At 35.9% G+C, this 23114-nt stretch overlaps 1 protein-coding gene and 1 long non-coding RNA gene across 2 annotated transcripts in view; one reads left to right on the top strand and one right to left on the bottom strand.

The window, feature by feature from the left end:
• BMT2 (base methyltransferase of 25S rRNA 2 homolog) overlaps positions 1-17199 on the bottom strand; it is a 92717-nt gene extending 75518 nt beyond the window's left edge. The window contains exons 1-2 of the mRNA XM_040644083.1: positions 16933-17199; positions 2069-2210 (exon numbers count right to left, since the gene is read on the bottom strand). Of these exons, the coding sequence (XP_040500017.1) occupies positions 2069-2210; positions 16933-17092 (302 nt within the window). The 5' untranslated portion in view covers positions 17093-17199. The remainder of the gene's footprint in view (positions 1-2068; positions 2211-16932) is intronic.
• A 5-nt stretch (positions 17200-17204) lies between these two features.
• LOC103659006 lies at positions 17205-18353 on the top strand. Its single transcript, XR_567377.2, has 2 exons — positions 17205-17277; positions 17643-18353. It is a non-coding gene; the product is annotated as an uncharacterized LOC103659006 (long non-coding RNA).
• The last annotated feature ends 4761 nt before the right edge of the window (positions 18354-23114 follow it).

The following is a 23114-nucleotide window of genomic DNA, read 5'->3' as shown; positions in this document are numbered from 1 at the left end:
TTTTAAGAGAAATATTCGGTTCAGTAGTATATCTCATTTTGCGTTTCCTAGCTTGAAGGAGAAAATGTATATCTTGTGTAAGTCAGATTTATACCATTTTCTCTCTAGAACCAAACAAAAAACACCAAACATTTTAATTCCAAGCATCCTATTTCCTACTATTCTGGCTCCTTTCTTTAGTTCTCCAACTCCACAATTCTTGGGGTCCACAATTCTTTGGTGGGTGATACCACCTTTTCACTCCCTCTCATCTAACTCATATTTACATATCATTATAATCACAATATACATACCATCATTTCCCTTCCCCTCTCTAGTCATTACACTCATTTGAGCATTAATCTTATTATACTAATATTCTGTCCATTCACTTTCTCAATCTCCAAAAAAATTGTTTCCCTGTAACTTTATACCTCAATTATTACATTAGCTTCCTAACTGGTTTCCTTACTTACAACCTCCCCTTCCTATAGTCTATCTTAACACAGCAATTAATTCTTAAGAATTCTTGACACATTATAAAAGGTTAATAAAATCCTGTTAATCTTCTTCTTAAAACATCCAATGACTCATTCACACAGAATAAAAGCCAATGTCTTTACAATGGTTTCCAAGACCCTACAAAATCTAGCTGTTCATTATCTTATTCTCTATCACTCTTCTTTCCCTCACATTTTGCTGTAGCCACACTGGTTTCCTTACTGTTTCAGAAATATCCCAGCATAGTCTGTACCTCAAGGCCTTTGGACTTCTTAGGCTTCTTCTCTCACTTCTCTCCTGTTTTTTTACACATATCAATTCAGTGAGGCCTACCCCATCTACCCTACTTAAAATTGTTTTATTTTTCCTTGCTTCATTTTTCTCAGGGCACTTTCTATATCTGACCTAGCATATATTTAACTTTTATATTGTTTCTTGCTTCTACCCCCACTAGCATGTAAGCTCCAAGAGAGCAAGGATTTTGTTTGGTTGATTACTGTACTCCCAGTGCCTATGATTTGACTAGTACACAGTAGACAATCATTAAAAATTATTTATTAAATGAATAAAATAACTAAATAACCTCTGGATTATTTGTTGAATGAGTAAAATATGCATTACATAACTTTTGAATGATATTAAAACAGAAATTTTAGATAAAATAACTACAATGAAATATAAACCAGAAGTTATCATAAATTTATTGTCCACACAGAAAGATAATACTTTGTTCTCTGGAAATTCATTTTTATTAATTTTTTATTTACTTTTTTTTTTTTAGAGGAAGAGAGAATGAGAGAGAGAGGAGGGGCAGAGGGAGAAGGAGAGAGAGAATCCTAAGCCGACTCCATGCCCTGGGCTCTATCTCACAACCACGAGGTCACCGCCTAAGCCATACAAAAGTCAGTTGCTTAAGGGACTGAGCCACCCAGATACCCCCGAGAATTCATTTTTAAATTCAATCAATATACATATTCATTCTTCTCATTTTACACCTTGAAAGAATTGACCAGCAGTATGTCATTTTCTGATATTTTAAATATTAGAATTTATACTATGAATTTATACTATAATATAAACATTATCCAAAATAAATTTAAATGCTGCAATAATCTCAGTTAAACATCCAAAATTCAGGATTTTAACACTTTTGAGATGTTTTCAAATTTTACATTATAGAAACATATTCACTTTTACTTGAAATCCAAATAAGGATAATTACGAAAAGAAATTTCTATACTATAATTTATTAATGAAGAGTTAAGTGTTAAAACTCATATTTTAAATGCATTGGTATTTAAGTATATTAAATGCATTAAAAGCTATACTTTTATTTATTTTTAAAGTTATACTTTTAAAAAGCTGAAACAAAATTTAAAGTTATGTCCAAGAAAAACATTTTGATTAATAAGAGATGAATGATATAAACCTAGGGAAAGTGAGGCAAGGGGGAGAAGTTATTTAAAAGACATAATCTGTTTTAAAACAGTCCTATTTTGGTACAGTGAATTACACAAAGCATTACTTGGATTTAAGAGTTTAAACAATACATTAGAAACCAAAAATGTTAGTTCATAAAAACACTCACCTACAACACCATTCAATACGACCTTCGCCCTCACAAGTTTTTGCCCAATGGTTATCTGCCAAATTTTTCATTGCAACAGCATATTCACAAAGTGTTTCCTCATCCTCACAATGTTCTCGCCAGATCTTATCAAAATCTCCCACTAAAAACAAGGGAAAAAAATGAATTATGTTAACTTCACTTAAAAATGTCTCAGGCTTTTAAAAGTTTATTTCTGCATAACCTAAAATTACTTAAAAATGAGAAAAGCAAAATCATGAAATCAAATTTCATGAAGCTTAAGCTTTTTAATTTTAAAAGCTCCTTTATATAAATGATGCATTTTAACTATGACAATTTGATAATCAAATAAATTTCACCATTTTAAACAGATGGATTTGTGAAGCTGAATGAAACTAATAAACATAAGTAGACATAAGTATGAGTTATCAGTTTATAAACCAAAAACACACAGGTAGGGAACAATTATGGCTGGGCATTCAAGCATTAATTATCCTGCTACCCTTGGGCAATATGACCTTGCGCACAGAGTGAAGTTACTGAAGCCTGCTTCTTGCCTGTTATTTTCTTGGACCTCTACAGACAGTTTCCTATATTAAAAAGGGGCTGATAGGTGAGATGGCAACATAAATTAGCAAGCAAGCTAAATATTTTTATTAACTCACTTGGATGTGGTCTCAGCATACTGTACTTCAAAAAATTATAATCCAAGGGCAAAAACGTTGCTAGAGAAATTACCCTGGAAGCCTCTCCAAAGTTTTAAGTCTTTATAAAATGTTCTGAATAAAAATTATAAGAGAACTATATTATCTGGCCATCACCTTTATAAAAACACTGAATCAGTCACCACTTTTACTATGAAATCTGAAAGAGCAATGTGCGTTCTAATAAAGAATGGAATGAGAATGCTATGGCCAAATAAATGACATTAACAGAATTGTAAGGGTAAAAGAATTGAAAAAAGGGTAAACAAAAATTATCATGGTAGCTTCACTCAACGTCCTTAGTCATAAAATTGGTTTTCTTGCCTTATGTTCAAATGTAGGCAACTGTCTGGTGACAGAATAAACTTAAAAACATAAGACAGTCAAATTTGAAGATGATAAACAATTATACTCAAATTCTCTCCCCAGGTGAGACTATTAGATTCTAGCATTTAAGAGGTGTGTGTTTTTTTTTTTTAAACATAGAAAAAGAATTCCAACAGTTCAAATGTATCAAGACCTACTTATTCAAAATTTGAAAAACCTTATTATTGTAAGCACAGAGTCCAATAAAGACTGAGCTGAAAAATACTAGCCCTTTAGTCTGACTAAATTAAGAAAGAGCAGGGGCGCCTGGGTGGCACAGCGGTTAAGCGCCTGCCTTCAGCTCAGGGCGTGATCCTGGCGTTATGGGATGGAGCCCCACATCAGGCTCCTCCGCTATGGGCCTGCTTCTTCCTCTCCCACTCCCCCTGCTTGTGTTCCCTCTCTCGCTGGCTGTCTCTATCTCTGTCAAATAAATAAATAAATAAATAAATAAATAAATAAATAAATAAATAAAATAAATAAAAATTAAGAAAGAGCAATAAAGGTACATACATGACCTCACACAGTGTTAAAATGAGTATATATCACAGTCTCAATCTTGGCCTGAATACCGACTGTAAACCCAAAACGGATGAAGGGTTCTCTTTTGGGGGGTTATGTATTTACACAACAATATTTTCATTAACCAGTAATATCTGTGTCATGACAAAGCTCTCAATTTGTTATATAGTGGACTGCAATAACCGTCCACTAAAACAAGCAGGCAAACATATTTCCTAAATTCTCAAAGAAAAACTCCTCAGTTTTAGCAACATCTTTCAGATGTAGTTATTTACCAACTCTCTAAATAGAACTACAGGAAGTAAAGTCTTTGAAAAAAATATTTTGATTAATGATACATTAATAAACCTATGACGGTTCCTAACACTCTTCCTGACTATTCATCAGACTTGATATCAAATGGTTCATTAAGGTATAGTACCATTTTAAAGGTGCTTTATCTTTTATTAAGATGGATGTCTTCAATTCTAAAAGGCCTTTTGTTTGAACTTCTAAGTTTCACTGTCCTATATAATATGTAAAATAAAAACGTAAAATTACTACATTTGTTGGTAATAAGAATCAATCAAACAAAAGCTGTATGGCCAAATATATTTGGGAAAAGCTATGTTTAACAAAATTAAACAGATTTCCTTTCCGTAAGACTTTTTAGCTTAGATTCTACAGAAGATACAACTAAGACAAAGAACTGGGTATAAGTAGTTTATTTAGGACAGAATCCTAGGAAATAGGAGTGAAGGAGTGGGGAGAATAAGCCAAGGCAGGAAAAAATGCTAATACAAAGGTGCACTATTGAGTTTGCTGCTGTAGGCAAGAGAAGCATACAAATGCCTCTGGAATTGAGCACCTAAAAGACAGGAGGCTGGGACATTTTATGTATCAGCTACAACCCCCAATTAACTGAGAGTTGTTGAGAACCTGTACTTCTAGTTTGCACTTAGACATTGAATAAGGGAACATCCTTAGTGGGCTCCAGCAGTGTTGAAGAATAGTGGAAAGCAGAAAAGAAAGCAGCACTCATTTAAAGTGTGACTTTGTTAGGCCTGGGTGCCTCTGAGCTCACAGTGTTTGTCCACCACAGCTGAAGACCAAGGGTAAGTTATGTGGGGGCACCAAACGCATCTACTAAAACTCTATATCACTGTATACTGTGAAATTCAATTTACTCTTGAATTAACTGGAGTTGCAAAGGCAACTGTAATTATACAAAGACAACTGTATATACAGAAACCTACTGCCCTTCAGCTTTTAAGACCTACGGTTTTTCACATTCAACAAAGTCTGTGTACATACTATCAATTTCTTGTAGAGTTTTAAAGCTTACTATCTGCTCCACTGAAGTTTTGAGAAAAGGATCCAAATTTTGTCTGTAAAGCCTATTTAATTCAAACTGTTTGCAGAAAACTTCCAACTTAATGTCTTTGCTAACATTTAAGTCTCCAAATTCTCTCCAAGTATGCTGATACTGAAACCAATGTGTGATTAGTAAAGTGTAGTACACTTATATATAATCGAGCCTAAACAATGCAATTGTATTTTTCATTCTTTCAGTGGATTGGCTGGAAAAAAAAATACTCTATGTCAAACGCTACCTAGAATAACAAAGTTAATGAACTCTCACTGATATCAAAGAAAGGGAAGAAGATATGTCATAAAATGTGGTGGATGCTGTAAGATATGAACCTCTGTTTCCTATGTCCTATGTAATGCAACCTGGACTCTGAATTTTTAAATTATATACAACAAGAATGTATCAAACCCTGTCTGCTAAGAATACACTATGTTAAATGGTGATTACAAAGGTGAACCAAAAACACAGCCTCCAGTTATGAAAAAATTCCACTTTCTAGAATACCCTTGGAAAGCTTATTATTTTTTAAATAAAGTTAATAAACAAAAATAGAATGGGCAAATTCAGGTTTTTTTTTCCATTCTCTGTTTTTACAGTATTCAAAGTAGTGGTATTTATCCTTTAAGCAAAGTATTTTCAAAATAATTTATGATTTGGGTTCTAAAAGCCAAAACCAGTTAAGGTTGAACAGTGCCCAGTATACATAATCAAAATCCTTCTGCTAACTTGGTCAAAATGCATTCACAAAAAATATGTTAAAACTTGATTCTAAGAATTTTTAGTTATCATTTAGTAATTAGGTCAACCAACATTTAAAAAATTGTCTTACTTAATACTTTTTCATTACCAAAGAGCAAATCAGGAACTAAGAACTTCCTGAGACCTGCATCAAAGATCTAGTCAACAGAACCAGAAATGCTTAAGTATTTAGTAATTAGTCAGATAATGATTTTACAATGATATTGGCATGTGATGACTCAAAATCATTGTAATCAATATCTATTTTCTTGCCCACTTCTTATACACATCCTCTAAAAGTCTGAATGTATCTTTTAAAAAAAGAGAGAAAGAGAAAGAAAGAAGAGGAAGGGGGGGAGGTAAATCTCCAATACATACATTTCATTTTGCCCAAATACAGAGAATTCAAAAATTATTTTTAGAAAGCACAATAAAAAATATATGCCCTCCAGCCTAACTTGAAATTAATAGTGAACATTTTATAGTCAAACTAAAATAATAAATACAGAGAAGAAATCAGTAATCATTCGTTCAAATACATAGTTTTAAAGATCAAGTTAAAGCTCTGCTTAGTCTAAAAGATAAAGTCATCAATTTGCGGAGTAAGATTCTAGAACTAAGTTAACATGACTTCTATTTATTATATATATATATATATATTTTTTTTTAAAGATTTTATTTACTTATTTGACAGAGAGAGAGACAGCCAGTGAGAGAAGGAACACAAGCAGGGGGAGTGGGAGAGGAAGAAGTAGGCTCCCAGTGGAGGAGCCTGATGTGGGGCTTGATCCCAGGACCCCGGGGTCACGCCCTGAGCCGAAGGCAGACGCTCAACGACTGAGCCACCCAGGCGCCCCTATTTATTATATTCTTATATTTAAATTTTTAAAACAGTAATTTAAAAAAACTAATTAATAATTTAAAACAGAACTGATGCCAATTAAGTTGTCAAACTAAGTTCAATAACAGAAATCAATGAACCAAGTTATTTTGAAGACTGGTCCTAATATATAGACAATATCATAATTATTGACTAAATTCACCTCTACAAACATTTTATGTGACAACTAAAAGAGAAAAATATGAGCTACTACTTCCTACGAAAAGACAGTAACAACTAAGTAGGAAAAAATTACCAGCACATTAATTCATTAATTCAAAAGACAGAGTTCCATGGAATCTAAAACAAAAACAAAAAACAAGCTCATAGATATAGAGAGCAGACTGGTGGTCGCTAGGAGTGTGGGGTGGGGTGTGGGAGAAATGGGTGAAAGGGGTCAAAAGATACAAAACGCCAGTTATAAAATAAGTAAGTCATCAAGATGTAAGGAAAAAAAGAAAGTTCCATTTTTAATAATTTTGTGATTAGTTTAAGATATTATTACTTTGAGTGCAACTGTCTCTTAAGAACCAAGTATAATGGAGTTAAGGAGTTATTCATCTTTGCTCTTCTAAATAACCTCAAGAACAGGTCCAAACACAAGTGAACCAATGGAATCCCCTATTGAAGTTGATACTATTCTTCCTTTTTGAATTAACCTCTCTCCTGCCATCTGTTATAAGCAAATTTCTTTCCTTCAAACCATAATTGATTCACATATTCAAAAGGGTTTATCTGCTTCTTACTTGATCATCTTACAATTCCTACCTATATGTATCTGCAATCCATATAGTACTTTGTCACTTGTTCCTGTATATTGTCTATTAAAACCATAAAATGGTAATTTTCCCATTAGAAAGTACAAATTGAAAGGCAAAGACTACTTTGATTCATAACTTATATAAGCTATAGGAGTCAGTCAACAGTGCCCCATTAATGGCGTAAGAAATGTTTTACATTTTTGCTATGCTCAAAAAATACACAAACACCAAAATTATAAATTAAATTTGGTGCTAGAGTAAAATTCAAACTACAGTTGACAACTGTCAATGGATAATAGTGATGAAAAAGAAGTAAAATTTGAATACTTCAAAATAGTGTTCTCAAAATAAGAGTTACAAGAGGCTTAGAAAAACAATGATTCAAAGTCAATTTTCTGGAAGCTCCACTATTTTATTTTGATATATATGTTTTTTACTTTATGTTACTGTCAAAAGAAAAACCTGCACCTGGAAGTGCAGTCGTATCCATTAAGTTTGTTGATAACAACACATATATCTAAATAAAAATCTGAAAAAACAAAATTCAAATGGCATTTTCTACTGAAAGAGAAAAAAAAACCAGCAGTACGTATATCTTTTAGGAAAAGCTATATGCTTAAGGAGAAATTATTGGTAACAACACTATTTAAATAGATGAGCTGTTTTTATGTGAAAAAAAATGATAGTGCTAAAGTGCATGCATTTTTACACGCCAGGACCATCTGATGTTTATAAGTATGTTAGAAATAATATTTTCTCAATAACTCATAGTTCTCACTTTAAAAAGATAAAGCACAGAAGATAAGAAATTTTGTTAAGTGTAAATCTGAGGCCAATTTTAGATAAGAATAGCATGTCATTATTCTTAGTTATTTACCCTTGTGAGTCATGATACCAAAGATCAACACTGCACTACTGTGGTTCTTACATGGTATACAATACAAAAAAAATCACATGATTCCATATTCACAAAACACTAAAAAAAAGAGGACAAATTTATAGTGAGAAAGGATCAGTGGACAGAGTGAGAGAAGAGTGACCACAAAGGAGCATGAGGAAGTCTGGGAAATAATAGAAATGTTCTGTATCTTGAATGTAGTAATGCTTCACATGTGTATACAGCTGTCAAAACCCATTGAATTATATACTTTAAATGGGTTCAGTTTATTGTACATAAATTATACCTCCATAAATTTTATTTAAAAAAATTATGTGCCATGAGCACAGTAAAAGTTACAAAATAAAAAAAATTGTATTTCATTAAATTTGAGGGTCATCAACTTCTCTAAAAAAAACGAAAACTGATTTACTTTGAGTATCACAAATCTTGAACTTGTAGAAATTCATAACTAAAAATTTACTTAATTTTTACTTAGGTATATTATCAAATATGGGCAGTAAGATACATTACCTATAGATGACCACATTATCAAATTCACATTTCAAGAACCTTTAAAGATCATTTCCTCTAATATGAGGTAAGCAGATAAACTCATGACCAAGTGGAAACAAGTTCACCAGCCATTCTATGGCATTAAAACAAAGTGTTCAGGACCAGACCATCTCACAAATACAGTTAAACCAGGCTTCTCAGCATCCCTGTGTACCTGATACAGTGACACACCTAAAGGGAAACAAAACATCCAAGGTGTGTGGTGTACAAGCAGCTCCTGATTCAAACACAGGAACACCTGAAAACCTGCATCTTATACTTAACATGCCGTGACTAGTCATTTCTCTCAAGAGGGAAAAAACCCAATATTGCAATGTACTATGAAGGTCAGACCTTTCTTATAAAAACAGACATAAGAAGCAAAGGCCGGGGGTGGGGTGGGGGCAAAAAAAACTGTTACAGCCATTCTAATACTGAAGAAGACAGAGACTACAAAGCAGTCTCGGGAGAAATTCCAGGAAGCAGCCAATCTTCAATGTTATAAGCCTTAAATGCAACCAGGCAGTATAGCTAATGATATACCTCTATTATTTCTTAAACCACGTATTTAACAAATTTAATGCTTCCTATGTTGCAAATACTGTTTCAAGTACTTCACAAATATGAACTCATTTAATTCTAATACCAACCCATTGAGGCAGATATTTTACTTTACAGATAAGGAAAGTGAAGCACAGAGAGATTAAGTAAACTTCTCAAGGGTACACATCAAATTTAGCAGTCAACTGCCAAAGTCCATGCTTCTAACCACCATACCACCTTGCTTCTCTTTACAAGCTTTTAATTTATGAACATTCACAGATAGAAACAAAGCTGTGCACCAGAACAAAGTACACTGACTCTACTTGCCACAAACAAATGGTCTTTTGTCAGTCAAATGCAGTTATTTAGTCTCTGCAACTGCATTAATTGTTAGATTTCTGGCAATGGTTTCAACTTTGGCTGCACACTGGAATCACCCAGAAGTTTCATTTAATTGATCAGGAGCGGGAACTGGTTATTTATTTTAATGCCCCCCAGATGAAGCCACTGTGCAGTGATGGCTCAAAACCACAGGTCTATGGTAAGATTGTAAACTCAAATGTCTCTTGAAATAATATACAGATCAGTGAGGCTTGGGGCATCCTGAAGAGTCCAATTTAATTAAAAAACAAAATACTGCATGGATGAAATTCAGTATGTACAAACACAACTTAGCCTATCTTTAGCCTATCTTGTGTTTGGAGCATTCTCTTTTTATAAACATGTTTATGATAAAAATAGTAAATTCAAAATGTAAAACTCTGAATATATCCTATACATGAGATGGAAAGAATTAAGAAAAGTCAGAATCAATGGCACCAACATCTGTTATTCCCTTATGAAACAACTTTACTGATACGTTTACAACCACAGAGATCACTTGCTTAGTGTAAACAAAGGACTTATGAACAATCTTCTGAGAATTAATTTCTGTATAAATGGGACTAAGAATTTCTATATTACGTAGAGAAATTTCTTTATAAATGAGAGAAGGGGATATTCAGATGCCCCACTAAAGGCATGGTGATAGCCATCTATTCTAAAATAACCCTTGCAATGGGCATCAATATACGTACACCTAGAGCACAGTAAATTAGTACAGTTTATATCAGTGGTTCTCAGACGTTTGCATTTTGCAACTAGTACAAATTTCACTCCCAAAATTTAGGAGATTGATATTGGGGCTGTAAAATTTTTATATCTGAAATTACAGTATATAAATATAGGTAAATATACACTCTTACACAAAATTATTACCATCTTCTAATACTAACACACAAAGACACACAATTCAATATCCTTATTAGTTTTCATTTTTCTGTGGACAAAACTTCTTTTTTTTTTTTTTTAAATCTTTGGCTAACACTGGTATGTAGGAACCAATGGGTAGGGAAAGAGGAGTACAGATAAGAAAGAAAAGAAATTCATACTATACAGTAAAATAAGGCAAGATGATTCAACAAACATGTACCAAATGTTAAGGACAAGGCACTTTGCAATATCTACATTCTCCACTATTTACTGTTTTATTTATAGAAAAACAGTATGATGTTTATATTGATAATTTCAACCATTTTTAAGACTAAAATTAATCTAACTATTCAATATAAGAAGCCATGACCATAAATTCTTTACAGAAAAACTGTACCCAAAATGTATAATTTAAAAATACGAATGAATATAAAAAGATTAACCTCAACTATCTGGAAATATTTGTATTAGCTTCTTTCTTTTTTTGTGTGTCTTAAATTTATAAGGCGTGATGCTATATACTAGGGATATAAAAACAAAAGGCAGAGTCCTACTCAAGAAACTAAATTTAGGGGGAAAGACAGGTAAATGAACTGGTAAGTGATAAATATAATAAAGGCAAGCACAATTGCGGTATGGGAGCATAAGACTGAAAGAGGGGCACTAATGTAAAACTGGACACTACGGGTGTTTTCCAAGAAGCTGTACTCAATTATACATTATCATCACAATACAGGGCAGTTCATTTGGCCTCAAACTTCAACTTCCACAGACACGGCTTCCAATCCTACACTTCCAAAAGATATATTCCAAACTAAACAATTACACTATCCCTACGACAAACCAACCTGTCTGTTTACTCTGTTCTCCCTGCTCCCATCCCAACACACACGTTTCCAAAATGGACGAAAATGGGTACTTATATTTTCCCAGACAACAAACCTTGACATCATCCCTGACTCTTCCCCCTTACTTTCACTGAAACTCACCCTGACCTTCAAAAAGTCTTTGGTGTATCTTTCTCTATTTTCATGATCACTGTTGTTATTGATACTATCATTAACTCTAAATCAGATTAGTGTTAAGGTCTCCCAAGTGATCTCCTTTCTTCCAGGTTCCTTCTTACTCTAATCTCTAGTACTTCAGCTCAGTGTTCCTTAACTCCTCTGTCCCTTATATAACCTGTGGACCTTTTAAATACATATGCCTATGTTCCACAAAGTTCCACAGATGATAATGATGTGGAACCAAGATCCACTACATTTGTTATTGTTGTTCCCCCACAAAACGGTCAAAAGGATCTACACCAATCAAGAGGATCTACTTAATTTTTACTATACCTTTTGAAATGTTAAAAAAACAAAACCTAAAAAAACACCTTACTACAAAGATGACTAAAAATAACAAAATCAAATAGCTAATACACTATGTGCCTCTCACTGAGATGACTGTTTATTAGTCAATGTTCTCTTTTAGTGTTACTCATTATTAAACCCTTCACTTTTTCTCCCTGCTAGAATGGCAGTTCCAACTCTCCTTATGCAGTTAACAAAGCCCTTCTGTGGATAGCCTTCACCTTACTTACTTTGCTGAATAAATACAGAATCCATCACAAAGCAGCCCTTTCTATATCCGATTCTATATCAGAATGAGCGTGACTTCAAAAAAAATGTAAAGAAAACAGAGTAAAACCTCACTTTAAAAAAACTAAAAAAAAAAGAAAACCTGTTTTAAGTTTCCTGGGGTCATGGAGTTGGTTAATATTTTGAAGTAGTGTTGAAGGCCATAAGGAAAAAAAATTAGGAAATTTCAATTAAAAAGTTTGTTATCCTAGTTTTAAAAACAATTTCAAAACTTTATTTCAGGAAAAACACTAACATTACATTAATTCTTTCATTTTTAGACCTTTTGGTATTAGTTTAAAATTATTTCTAATTCAACAGTTTTTTCCCTCCCTGCCGATTCTTTTGTTTGAGGTGTTTGCTAAAGAGTAACAGTCACAAACGTATTTTTCAGCCTATCCTAAACTGCTATTCTTGCTCACCCTTTGTCTCAAACTATGAATAATTTGAGTAATCAATAAGAATTAAACATCTCAACTAGACTATTTAGTAGTTGCCTCTTAATATACTGCTCACAACTGTTTATCTCTGAAACATATTTTTTTCTGGACTTAGTCTACAGAACCAACATATCCTGTGTTCTCCTTTTGTGCTTCAGTATCAGTAATCTGTTTTAACTGCTTTTATAATACCATCATTGCTATTACTAACATTGATTTTAATAGAAGAAACTACAATAAAGATCACCCATAATCCCATGACCTTGAGACTATCACTGTTAACAGGTTATTACGCATTTTTATTTTAACTTATAAGCTGCATGGGTTTGTGTGATGAACTGGTTTAACTTGTTCTGGCACTCAGAATAAGTAAATTCAGAGTGAATAAACTGATGAAATTTACTAAAGACATTCACAGATGGGTTAAAAAATCAAAACTAAATGGAATGGAAATCACACTTTTATTTCTAACAACTGCAGCCTTTATATTTTCTCAGAATTTTTACATGAATACTTTAAATTTGGAAAAATAGATGCCAAGCATAATAATCATTTTAAGAACAGGATTATGTGACTAGGATTACGGAAAAAAAAAAAAAAAACAAAGACAACTGAAAATACACTAGGCTCTACTTCAGTTCTCAACTAGATATGTACTCATCAGGCACATTGGATTAAACAATGAAGTCCCTGTTTGGAAAGCAAAACTACCATTAAAAAGCTGTCTGTAACTCTTACGATACATTTAAAATATTTCTGGCTTACACGGTGGTGTTACTTTTAAAGTTCTGGATAGCAAAGGCAGAAAACACCTATATCTGCAAGCATGTTGCCATTTATATAAACTCAAATCTAAAAGACTGTCCCTTAGCTATAAATGGCTGACACTACAAACACCTCTTCTCACCACTGCTAGACATTTCCCTACCATTTCCTCTTGGTAACTACTTAAGATATCAGCACTGCCTATAACGCTGACCATTATCTCTGATTCTCACTTTATACAAATTGGTAAAGGATCTCTAAGTGGTGACAGAGAACAGGCAGTAAATGGAGAGGGGGAAAAGTGGTAAAAGAAAGAGTGCACTAAATCCATCAGCTAGTCTTTACCATTCTATCCACTACCCCCCCCAACCCCAAGCCTGCTCATCCCCATCAACAAGCATTAGTTGGACAAATGGATTGGAAAGGATGGAGAGAAATCTTTTTCTACCACAGCAGGAAAGTCTTATTTTCATTGTTATTCCTGCTTCATTTTCAATTTCAGTACCAGATATAAGGGAAGGGAAAACCACATTATCTAACCCTATACTCGTTATCCAGTGCTCACTCCTGTCCTTAGTATCCAGTGAACATTTTGCCTCCTTCTTCATTCTACCCTAATTTATTTCCTTTCCTGCCATTTCTCACCCAAAAACCCATACCTCATATAGTCCCAACTCAGCTAATCATACCTATCCCATGGATTACGCCATTGTCATCAATTTGCATCTTTTTACCTAACACAAATTCCTGCTTCCCATTTTCCCTCCATTCCACCAACATGCGGAGTCACCATCAGGTGTGCAATTGGGAAGAAAAAACTATTATTCCCATAAAATATGTACAGTGCTAATGATGAACTATCCAAACTTCAAGGAAGTTTGTTTCAATATTTTTGGGATTTGGCACACTCACGTTTAAAAGGAACAAACTAGTTTAAATCCCCATTCCAAAAACAAATTTCCAGGCCCCAGTGAGAAGGATTCTGAAACTATATACTCAAGTAGAAGACAGGAATTTTCCAAATGGCACCCAGATGAGTCTACTGATCAGTCTACTGATCAATGACAAATGCTAAAGCTCCTTCTAGTCTAACATTCCAAGATTCTAAGCTGGGATTTTCACTGCATTTTCTGATAAGAATATTGTTATAAAAGGTGTGTAGTTTTATCATTGATGGTCTTACAGTTACTGTTTAAATAGACCTGTATAACCTGACCTAGCACCTAAGCTCCATTTACATCATTATTTTATGACCACGGGTGACTTGCAAATGAACTTACATGTTTGCAGACTGTGGGCCACCAGTATCATAACAATACTAAAACCTCAAAGAAAAACACTAAAAATTATCTCCTTGGGATTATGTACACAATTTGACTTTTTCACAGATGGCCTTTTCACCTTTTCACAGATTTCTGTCCAATCACAACTAAGATTTGACCTACATGTCAGAAATAAATGTAGGAAGGGCATGCTCATTAGGATCTCTTACTTTGCTAATTTACTGATAGGACTTTGTGTATCACTGGAATAACGCCTACAGAAATCCAGATCATTGATAGAATTCGGGGCATTAAAATGCCTAAAGAACAGTCTCACTTAAATGTCTACAGACTGCCAGGACTTTACCTGCCCAGAAGCACACTAGATCATTCATTTATGAACCACATGTATCTATTCTAGCTCTGGTAACTTCCAACTACCAAGTCTCATTATAAACAAAAGTTCCCTTGGTTAATATTCAAGTTTAAAGACATGTTTCAACATGTGTGAACTAATCGAGTATAAACAGCACTTGAAGACATGATGACACGTTAGTAGTGTGTTGATTTAAGTGGAACCTATTCATTTATGAATAAATTAATAGTATTATTATAAGAAGGTAAAAATGGAAACAATTATATGCTACTCAGCTTTTTCTTTAAAAAGATGTACTTGCTTAGAGTTGCATGAAACAGCATGATAAATTACAGGAAATTGTGTCCATTTATTTCTTCATTTCTCCAGTGGATTTCTCCAATCTACAGTGAATGCCATTATGTAAGTAAACTCTCTGAATATCAAGAATGATGCAATGGTTGCCATGACAACTACTCATTTTATTGAATAAATTGTGGGTTGGGGGTTAAAGCGTTCTTTAAAAAAAAAATGTCAACATCTTAACTATGCCTGATAAGTCTCTATTGTTACCTATTAAACAATAACTACAGGCCATCTTTGAGGATGACTATTTAAGCAGCTATTTAAAAAGCTAGGCTTGAGTTGCCAAGGGAGGAAAACTTTGAATTTAAAGTTTGAAAAATGAAACACATCAACTACATTCAAAGGAACAAAAGATACATTTTTCTAATCTTCTAGAGTAATTGAAAAGTGTAAATCAAAAGTAACATGTTACATGTCACTGTCAGAATTTTGCTTCTAACCGTAAATTTAACTCACTGTTAAGACTCACACTAGACGACTGCTTACTTTTCAGTTTGCAATTAAGCTAAAGTGAGAGCAAGAAAAAGGTTATCCCTCATTTTAATACTCAAGAAATTTCTCCTGTGTGAAAAAATGGGAATTTTCAATGTCAAGTGACCTATAAAATAGCTCTGTAAAGAAGCCCATATTTAAAAACACCAAGGATAACTGTAGACCCCAACTATAAACGCTCCTCAGGTAGAAGCAAAAGCTAGTAAAGGCTTCTTCTTTTGCTTAAGATCTTCCATAGGACAGGTTCCCAGCGATGACCAGCTTCACTGGCATCTGTGTCCTTAGGAGGCTTGGTGGTTACACAGACTATTCAAAGCTAAACAGTATTTTGAGAACCTGCCCCAGATCTTTTCCTCCCCCACCGAAATAAACACTAAGATCAAGGTTTTGAAGAATGGCGGGTGGGGGGTATGGATGGCGCCTTTCCCCCCTTTAACAAGGTGAAGTCCAGTCAGCTAGAAGGCCTGCTGACTTCGCAGCCCTCGAAACCAATGTGAGGAAGCTCCAGCACTGCCTGGCTAAACCCGCAGGCAAGGGGTCGGCCGGGCCAGCAAATCAAACAGGCTGGTCAAGCGCAAGGGAGAGAGTGGCAACTCAGGCTTCTTTCAATCTGTCTTTCACAAATGGCTTTCACCTGCCTTCGTGTTTTACCCTCACCTCTCGCGACGAGCGACCTCCACCTTTTCTGGGAGAGTGCGTGTGTTTGTGTGTGTAGTGACAACAATCTCAGCACCCCGACTGGGGATAGGGGATTGGAAGGGGTGGGGACTCAGTTCCTCCACAGCCCTGGAACTCTCCTGAAGGGCCCTCAAAGAAAAGGGGGCGGGAAGACGCCTGACGCCGACCGAGGACTCGACCAAGAAGGGGGCGTCCGGGCCTGGGAGAGCGGCACTGGCAGGGGCTGACGTGCGGCTCCTTCAGGTTGTAATGGTGGCCCCTTGGGGGAGGGGAGAGGTGACAGGGGCTGGGGGGGATGAGGCCTCCCCTCCCCCCTCGCTCAAGCTCGCTGTTTACCTTCCCGGTACTTCTTGCGGAGCCGCCGGTGGACGCTCTTCACCACCCCAGAGAGCTTCTCCTGCTCCAGCTTCCGCTCTTGCTCCTGAGGCGGCGGAGTGCTCGGGGGCCCAGCCCCGGGCCTGCGAGCACTGCTTCGGCCGCCGGCCTCCGGCTCCATATCGCTGCCGCCGCCGCCGCCGCCGCCGCCGCCGCCGCCGCCGCCCCTCGGGCCCCCGCAGACGCCTGCCTGACGGAGGAGGTGGGGAAGGAGGAGGCAGCAGCGGAGGCAGCAGCGGGGGGAGGCAGAGAAGCCGAAACGTCGGCCTCGGAGGTGGCCCCTTACTCAAACGCTCAAGCTGATTGGTGAGCTGTGGAGGGCTGGGCGGAAACGGAAAAGGCTAAGGGCCAATGGACGGAGAGGGCCGGCGGCGCACCCGGTTGTTTGGGACTGCGAGCAGCTGGAGGAGGCGGGGCTTGGGAGCTAAGAGGAGCTGGAGCACTGGGAGCGCTGGGCCCAAAAGCTCCTTTCTGCTCCCCACTTTCGCCAGATTCTGTGCGCAGGCGCTATGAACCTCGCGCTTGCGCGTCTGAGTTTGCTTAGTTGGGGCTCGGTTCTACTGCCCAGCGTTCTCAGGTCTTCCAGCCATTCCATCCCCTGAGACTTGTGTTCTTCCGCGAAGCGGGTGGGGTCCTCTACCTAAACCCCTGCTGTACTTTGTCACTTCTAGGTTCTCTTTAGCTGTACAGCGCGGGGAAACGCTTTTGAGATGACTCGACAGCACAGGAATTTTACACGTCAAGGGACCCAAGCAAAGATGCTTTCATTGGCAAGAGGAGAGGTCTGAGTACCAAGTGGTGCCTTAATTCACGGGCCGGCAGTGGTTAATGCCTTTAGTGCCAGAGCTGGGCAAAGGACACAGGAAATGGGAAAAGGAGAGGGCCAAGAAAAGCAGTAGAAGATGACAGTGGAGAGAAAAGGAAAGATGGAAAACCCTCAACACATGCCCTCAAGAACTTTTGTGGTGGCCCTGGTGTCACAGGGAGCGTGCCCTGATTTAATTTGCATCAGAACTGAGTGCTTTTAAAATTGGCTTGAGTGTTCTGTCCTTTAATTTGGTGGGTTAGTCTATGTGAAGTGTGCCTAAGTGCCTAACCTATACCATCACCTGCACCTCTCCTTGCCCTTCTCTTTGGAAATTTCCGGGGAGTGTGGTTGTTGATTTCTGTCCCTGCTCCCCAGAGAGATGTAGACTGTATTGGTTCTTGAAGTGGTATTGGGGCTGCTGCTCAAAAGGCTGAGAGCTCTTAAAGGATTGTGTTAGGTTGGAGAGTACCCCCGAACTGCAGTTGTTGGTTACATGATGTCGTTTGTAAATTGTTACAAAAAAATTTTAACCAATGATTTTACGAACATAAATAAAGCTTGCATTTAAGTTTTATATGTCACCTTCGATAATGAAGACTCTGAAGAGCAAAGCATTGTACACACTCTCTAGAACATAGGAAGAACAGGAGGGGGAAATGAAGAGAGAAGATGGGTGGAATATAAAGATGGAAGATGTATTCCTACCTGCATAGTGAAGAGGCAGATCAAATACAGATAAACTTCAAAAGAACTAATTATAATGAAGTTACACACACATGTGTAGTAAATTGAGGCTACGGTGCTCTTACTTGGGGGCTTTTCATTTGGAAAGAAAGAGAAGCTTTAATGACAGTTGTTTTGGCTCTTTCCATATTTTAATATATATGGGAAGTGAAAAGAGGTGCAAATATTTGGAAGTTATAAATACATTGTAAAGAGGGCATTAAATTTCATTTGTACTGAACTGTACTAAAAAAACAAACTCCCCCCGTTACTACTTGCAAATGAATTTTAAAGTCCTTTTTAAGGTAAAGATGTATACTGAAGGAAATTTGGAAAATACAAATGGGAGTAAAATAAAATTGCTGAGAGAGAAGATCTTAAGTGTTCTCATCACAAAGAAGAAATGGTAACTGTGTGATGGGTTGGAGGTGGTAGCTAATTTGATAGTGGTAATCATTTTGCATTTCATAAAGGTATCAAGTCAAGATATTGTGCACCTTATACTTACACAATGTTATGTGTCAGTTATATCTCAGTAAAGCTGGGGGAAAAAGTAGAAGTCACCTGGAAACCCATCACTGGGAGATAACAACTGTTAACATTTTTTTGTCTTTGCTTGTATATCTTTATTTCAAATTGGATATTTTTGATGCATGTAAGGTAATCTATTATATGAATAGCCTTTCACTTTAGTAACCAATTCCCAACTATAGTATATTTATGTTGTTTCCAGTTTTTGGGTGTTCCAAATAATGCTGTGATGAACACCCTTGTACACAAATGTTTGTCTGTTATACATTTCACTAGGCTAAATTTCCAAAAGTCAAATTTTTTAATCAGAGGATCAAATTTTTAACTAAAACATGAGTCAAATTTTTAATTAATTTAATAATTTAATTAAAATATGTTAAAGTTTTTAATATATATTGTCGAATGCCTGTTGGTGGCAGTTTATGTCACCTCCAGCAATATATATGTCTATTTCACTGCACCCTTATCAAATACAAGTATTACAATTGACAAAATCATTAATGAGATTTTTAAAAGGTCTTTGTTTTTAAGAAACATGTGAGACTTTTCTGCTGTTTTTTAACTAGCTATTCTGGTTGGTATAATATTAACACTGAATATTAATATAAGAGCAAGTAATTTAGACTCTTTAGTTGTCATTTTTCAAGCAAATTAAAGAGCTCCATATTCTAAATGTGTTTTTTGGTTTCATAGTTTCTTGAGAAGCAACTTGAGAAAGGAATTGGAAAGCTGGATTTTATTCTGAATTTACATGAATTCAAATAGGGCAAAGGCCAATGTAACCAACACTGACTTTTCTTAGGAGAACTATGGCAACTGGCCATAGACCACGGTTTAAAAGGAAGTTTATAACCTTCCTCTGGTGTGATTTGTAATACTGGAAAAAGCTTTCTATCTGATAAGGTGGCAGAAGAATGGTAATGGGATTTTCCATTTAAGTAAAATATTTGTCCAAATTGCTGCTAAGAGGGAATCTCTGTGGGAAGTATGTTTGGTGCCATAGTCAACGAGCATATCCCATGTGCAGGAAAATATCAACACCTTTGCCCTCCCATGTGATGAAAGGATTTCATTTACTGTAAATATCTTATTTTTTTAAAAAATTCTCTCATTTTATTTATTTTATTTTTTTAAGATTTTATTGAGAGGGGCAGAGAGAGAGAGGGCACGAGAGTTGGGGGAGGAAGCAACAGAGGAAGAGGGAGAGGCAGGCTCCCCCTGAGCTGGGAGCCCCATGCGGGGCTCGATCCCAGGGTTCTGGGATCCTGACCTGAGCCAAGGCAGATGCTTTACCAACTGAGCCACCCAGGCACCCTCTCATTATTATTTTAAATGGCTGTTGGTAAAAGGGATATTGGAATAAAACAGTATTCACTGAGCAGGTTAAACCAGTCTGGGAGGAAGAGGCATTTTTTTCTAATGACTGCACTAAACCCCTGGTAAATAAATTTCTCATCCTCATTCTTTGCCTTACCTGACCAACTTTTGCACTCTTCCCCATGCACATTTGGTGTGTCATAGTAAGCTTCTCTGTCAAAGAACCACTCAGTCTAGGAAAAATGTCCTTGGCAAGGAAAACACCTGTCTTCTTTGTTTGTGGTTATGTTCTTTATAAGGGAAACAAATTCCCGTAGACAGTAAGAGTCAACATATAAAAATAAAGTGCATTCTATTCTGAGTGAGAGTTCAAAAAATATTAATTCATGGTGAAAAGTAAAAGTTTAAAATCCATATCAAAATCTGGGTGATGGCACTGAGTTAGTGAATAGAAGGATTCTGGGTACACTTTGCATATGTGTACTTTCCATTATTTATTGAGTATTCCTGCAGGTGGGAGAAGACTTCACAGTAGGAATTGGAGTTCTGTAAATGATTTAAAGCATTTCTTTTATTTTTATTTTTCACTATGTTATTATTTACTCCTCTTTGACCCTCTTTATTATCAAAACCTTAAAAACAATTAGGTTTTATTTTTCCAGTCCTCATTTTAGCTGAATTCCTAAAAATTCTATTTCTAAATAGCCACAAGCCAAAGATTTAGCCGGCTTGGAATATATCTCTATCTTCAATAATAAAAAGAGACATCAAGTCTTTTTACACTATTGATGTACATCATTGTACATTTTATAAATGTATAAATTCTATTAATTAAAATAATAGCAGAGAACTAGCAAGAAAAGAAATATTTTCAGGGATATGTTTCGTTCAGTATAGTGGGAGGAATTCCTTCTATTTATTGAATTCCTTCTATTTATTGAAAATAGAATTATTTTCTTAAAGAATTTGTTTATAACTACTATCCTATATCTCCCCTGCAGTTCTTAACATATCTGCCAACATAAAAATCTTTAAAATAGGGGCGCCTGGGTGGCACAGCGGTTAAGCGTCTGCCTTCGGCTCAGGGCGTGATCCCGGTGTTATGGGATCGAGCCCCACATCAGGCTCCTCCGCTATGAGCCTGCTTCTTCCTCTCCCACTCCCCCTGCTTGTGTTCCCTCTCTCGCTGGCTGTCTCTATCTCTGTCAAATAAATAAATAAAATCTTTAAAAAAAAAAAATCTTTAAAATAGCACAGATTACCTCTCTTTCCAGAGTTAAATCATGTTAAGCCTAATATTAACTAGAGCAAGTGAAAGCCATTAATTAGTGCCTAACTCCAAATGCAATGATAAAATTTACAGTATTTTTGTAATATACTAATTAATGAAATTCATTTAATTTTCACAACAGGACTAATGTAGTAAGATATCTACATAGGAAATGGGAAGTCTTCTTCCAGGTGATACATGATGTTCTTATAATGGAGCATAGGACGAAGAGATTTTCTGCATCCTAATTTTACCTTTTCATTAACCACCAGGGCTTTAATCACTTTATTTCTCTAAGCTTTATTTTTCCTTCTTTATATGTTAAATGAAGAGGTTAGATTTGACTAGTGTTTTTCAATATTCTTTTTTACCATGACACACAGTAAGAAATACATTTTTTAAGTAATACATTTTACTTATTTATCTTGAAAAACATACAAATGGCCAACAGATACATGAAAAGGTGCTCAACATCATTAATCATCAGGAAAATGAAAATCGAAAACACAATATTATTAAAGGATATTAGGTGGCCCCCAATCTCCAGAAAGACCAAAGTGGCAGACTTGGAGACTACCCAGCTTGGTAGTCTAACACCTAAGTCAGACCCAGCGACCACTCTATCTGGTCAAACCCCACTGACTCTGTTTCTTGGCTTACAGGGCAAATGTTGGTCATTGAATGATGGAACTTCAGTCACTGTAATGCTAAAAGACCCACACCTCCACAGTCTCCCTCAACAGACCAAAAGACTCCCTGTAGCTTCTGCTTCATTGTTTTGCACCTTTCTGAATAGACAGTTCACCCCAGAGAACATAGTTAGCAGAGTCTAAGTCTCTTATCTAAGCCTGCATTCATGCCGGAGGAAATCTCCCAGATGCAAAAATGGTGTTCAAAAGGAGCCGAGTAGCCTCTATATGGCAAGATACATCTCACAAAATGTTCCAAAAATTAAAGTGAGTCACAGAATTATAGTGGTTTGGAGGCTGAAAGGGATCTTTTAAATTGGTAGTGTTTTCCAAATTTTAGGCCAATACTCAATAGTGGACCATAAAATCAATATAGTGTGCTCCACAGTTTTAAAAACTAAATAAAATTGAAAATACCACCATGTATTATTGCACTTAATGAAGGTTAAGTATTGCCTGGTGGAACTTTTGTTCTAATTACGTGTAAGTGTCTATATTTATATATGTATAGTATATGTTTAAGTGTCCTGAGCCCCAGTGTGAAATGTAAAGATAAACAAGTAGATCAATGGAACAGGAGAGACATTCAGAAATAGACACACGTTATAGACAACCCATTTTTCACAATTGCAAAGACATTTCACAGAGAAAGGATAGTTTCTTTCAATAAATGATGCTGGAACAATTGGACATCTATATGTAAAAAAAATTTCAGTCCTTGTCTCATGTCATATATGAAAATTAACTCAAAATGGAACACAGACCTAAATATAAAACCTAAGACCATAAAAGTTCTGGAAGAAAA

Source organism: Ursus maritimus, unplaced genomic scaffold, assembly GCF_017311325.1.
Source record: "Ursus maritimus isolate PB19 unplaced genomic scaffold, ASM1731132v1 scaffold_3, whole genome shotgun sequence".
Lineage (NCBI taxonomy): Eukaryota > Metazoa > Chordata > Mammalia > Carnivora > Ursidae > Ursus > Ursus maritimus.
The sequence above is the reverse complement of the archived record's forward strand: the minus strand, read 5'-3'. Positions and strand labels throughout refer to the sequence as shown.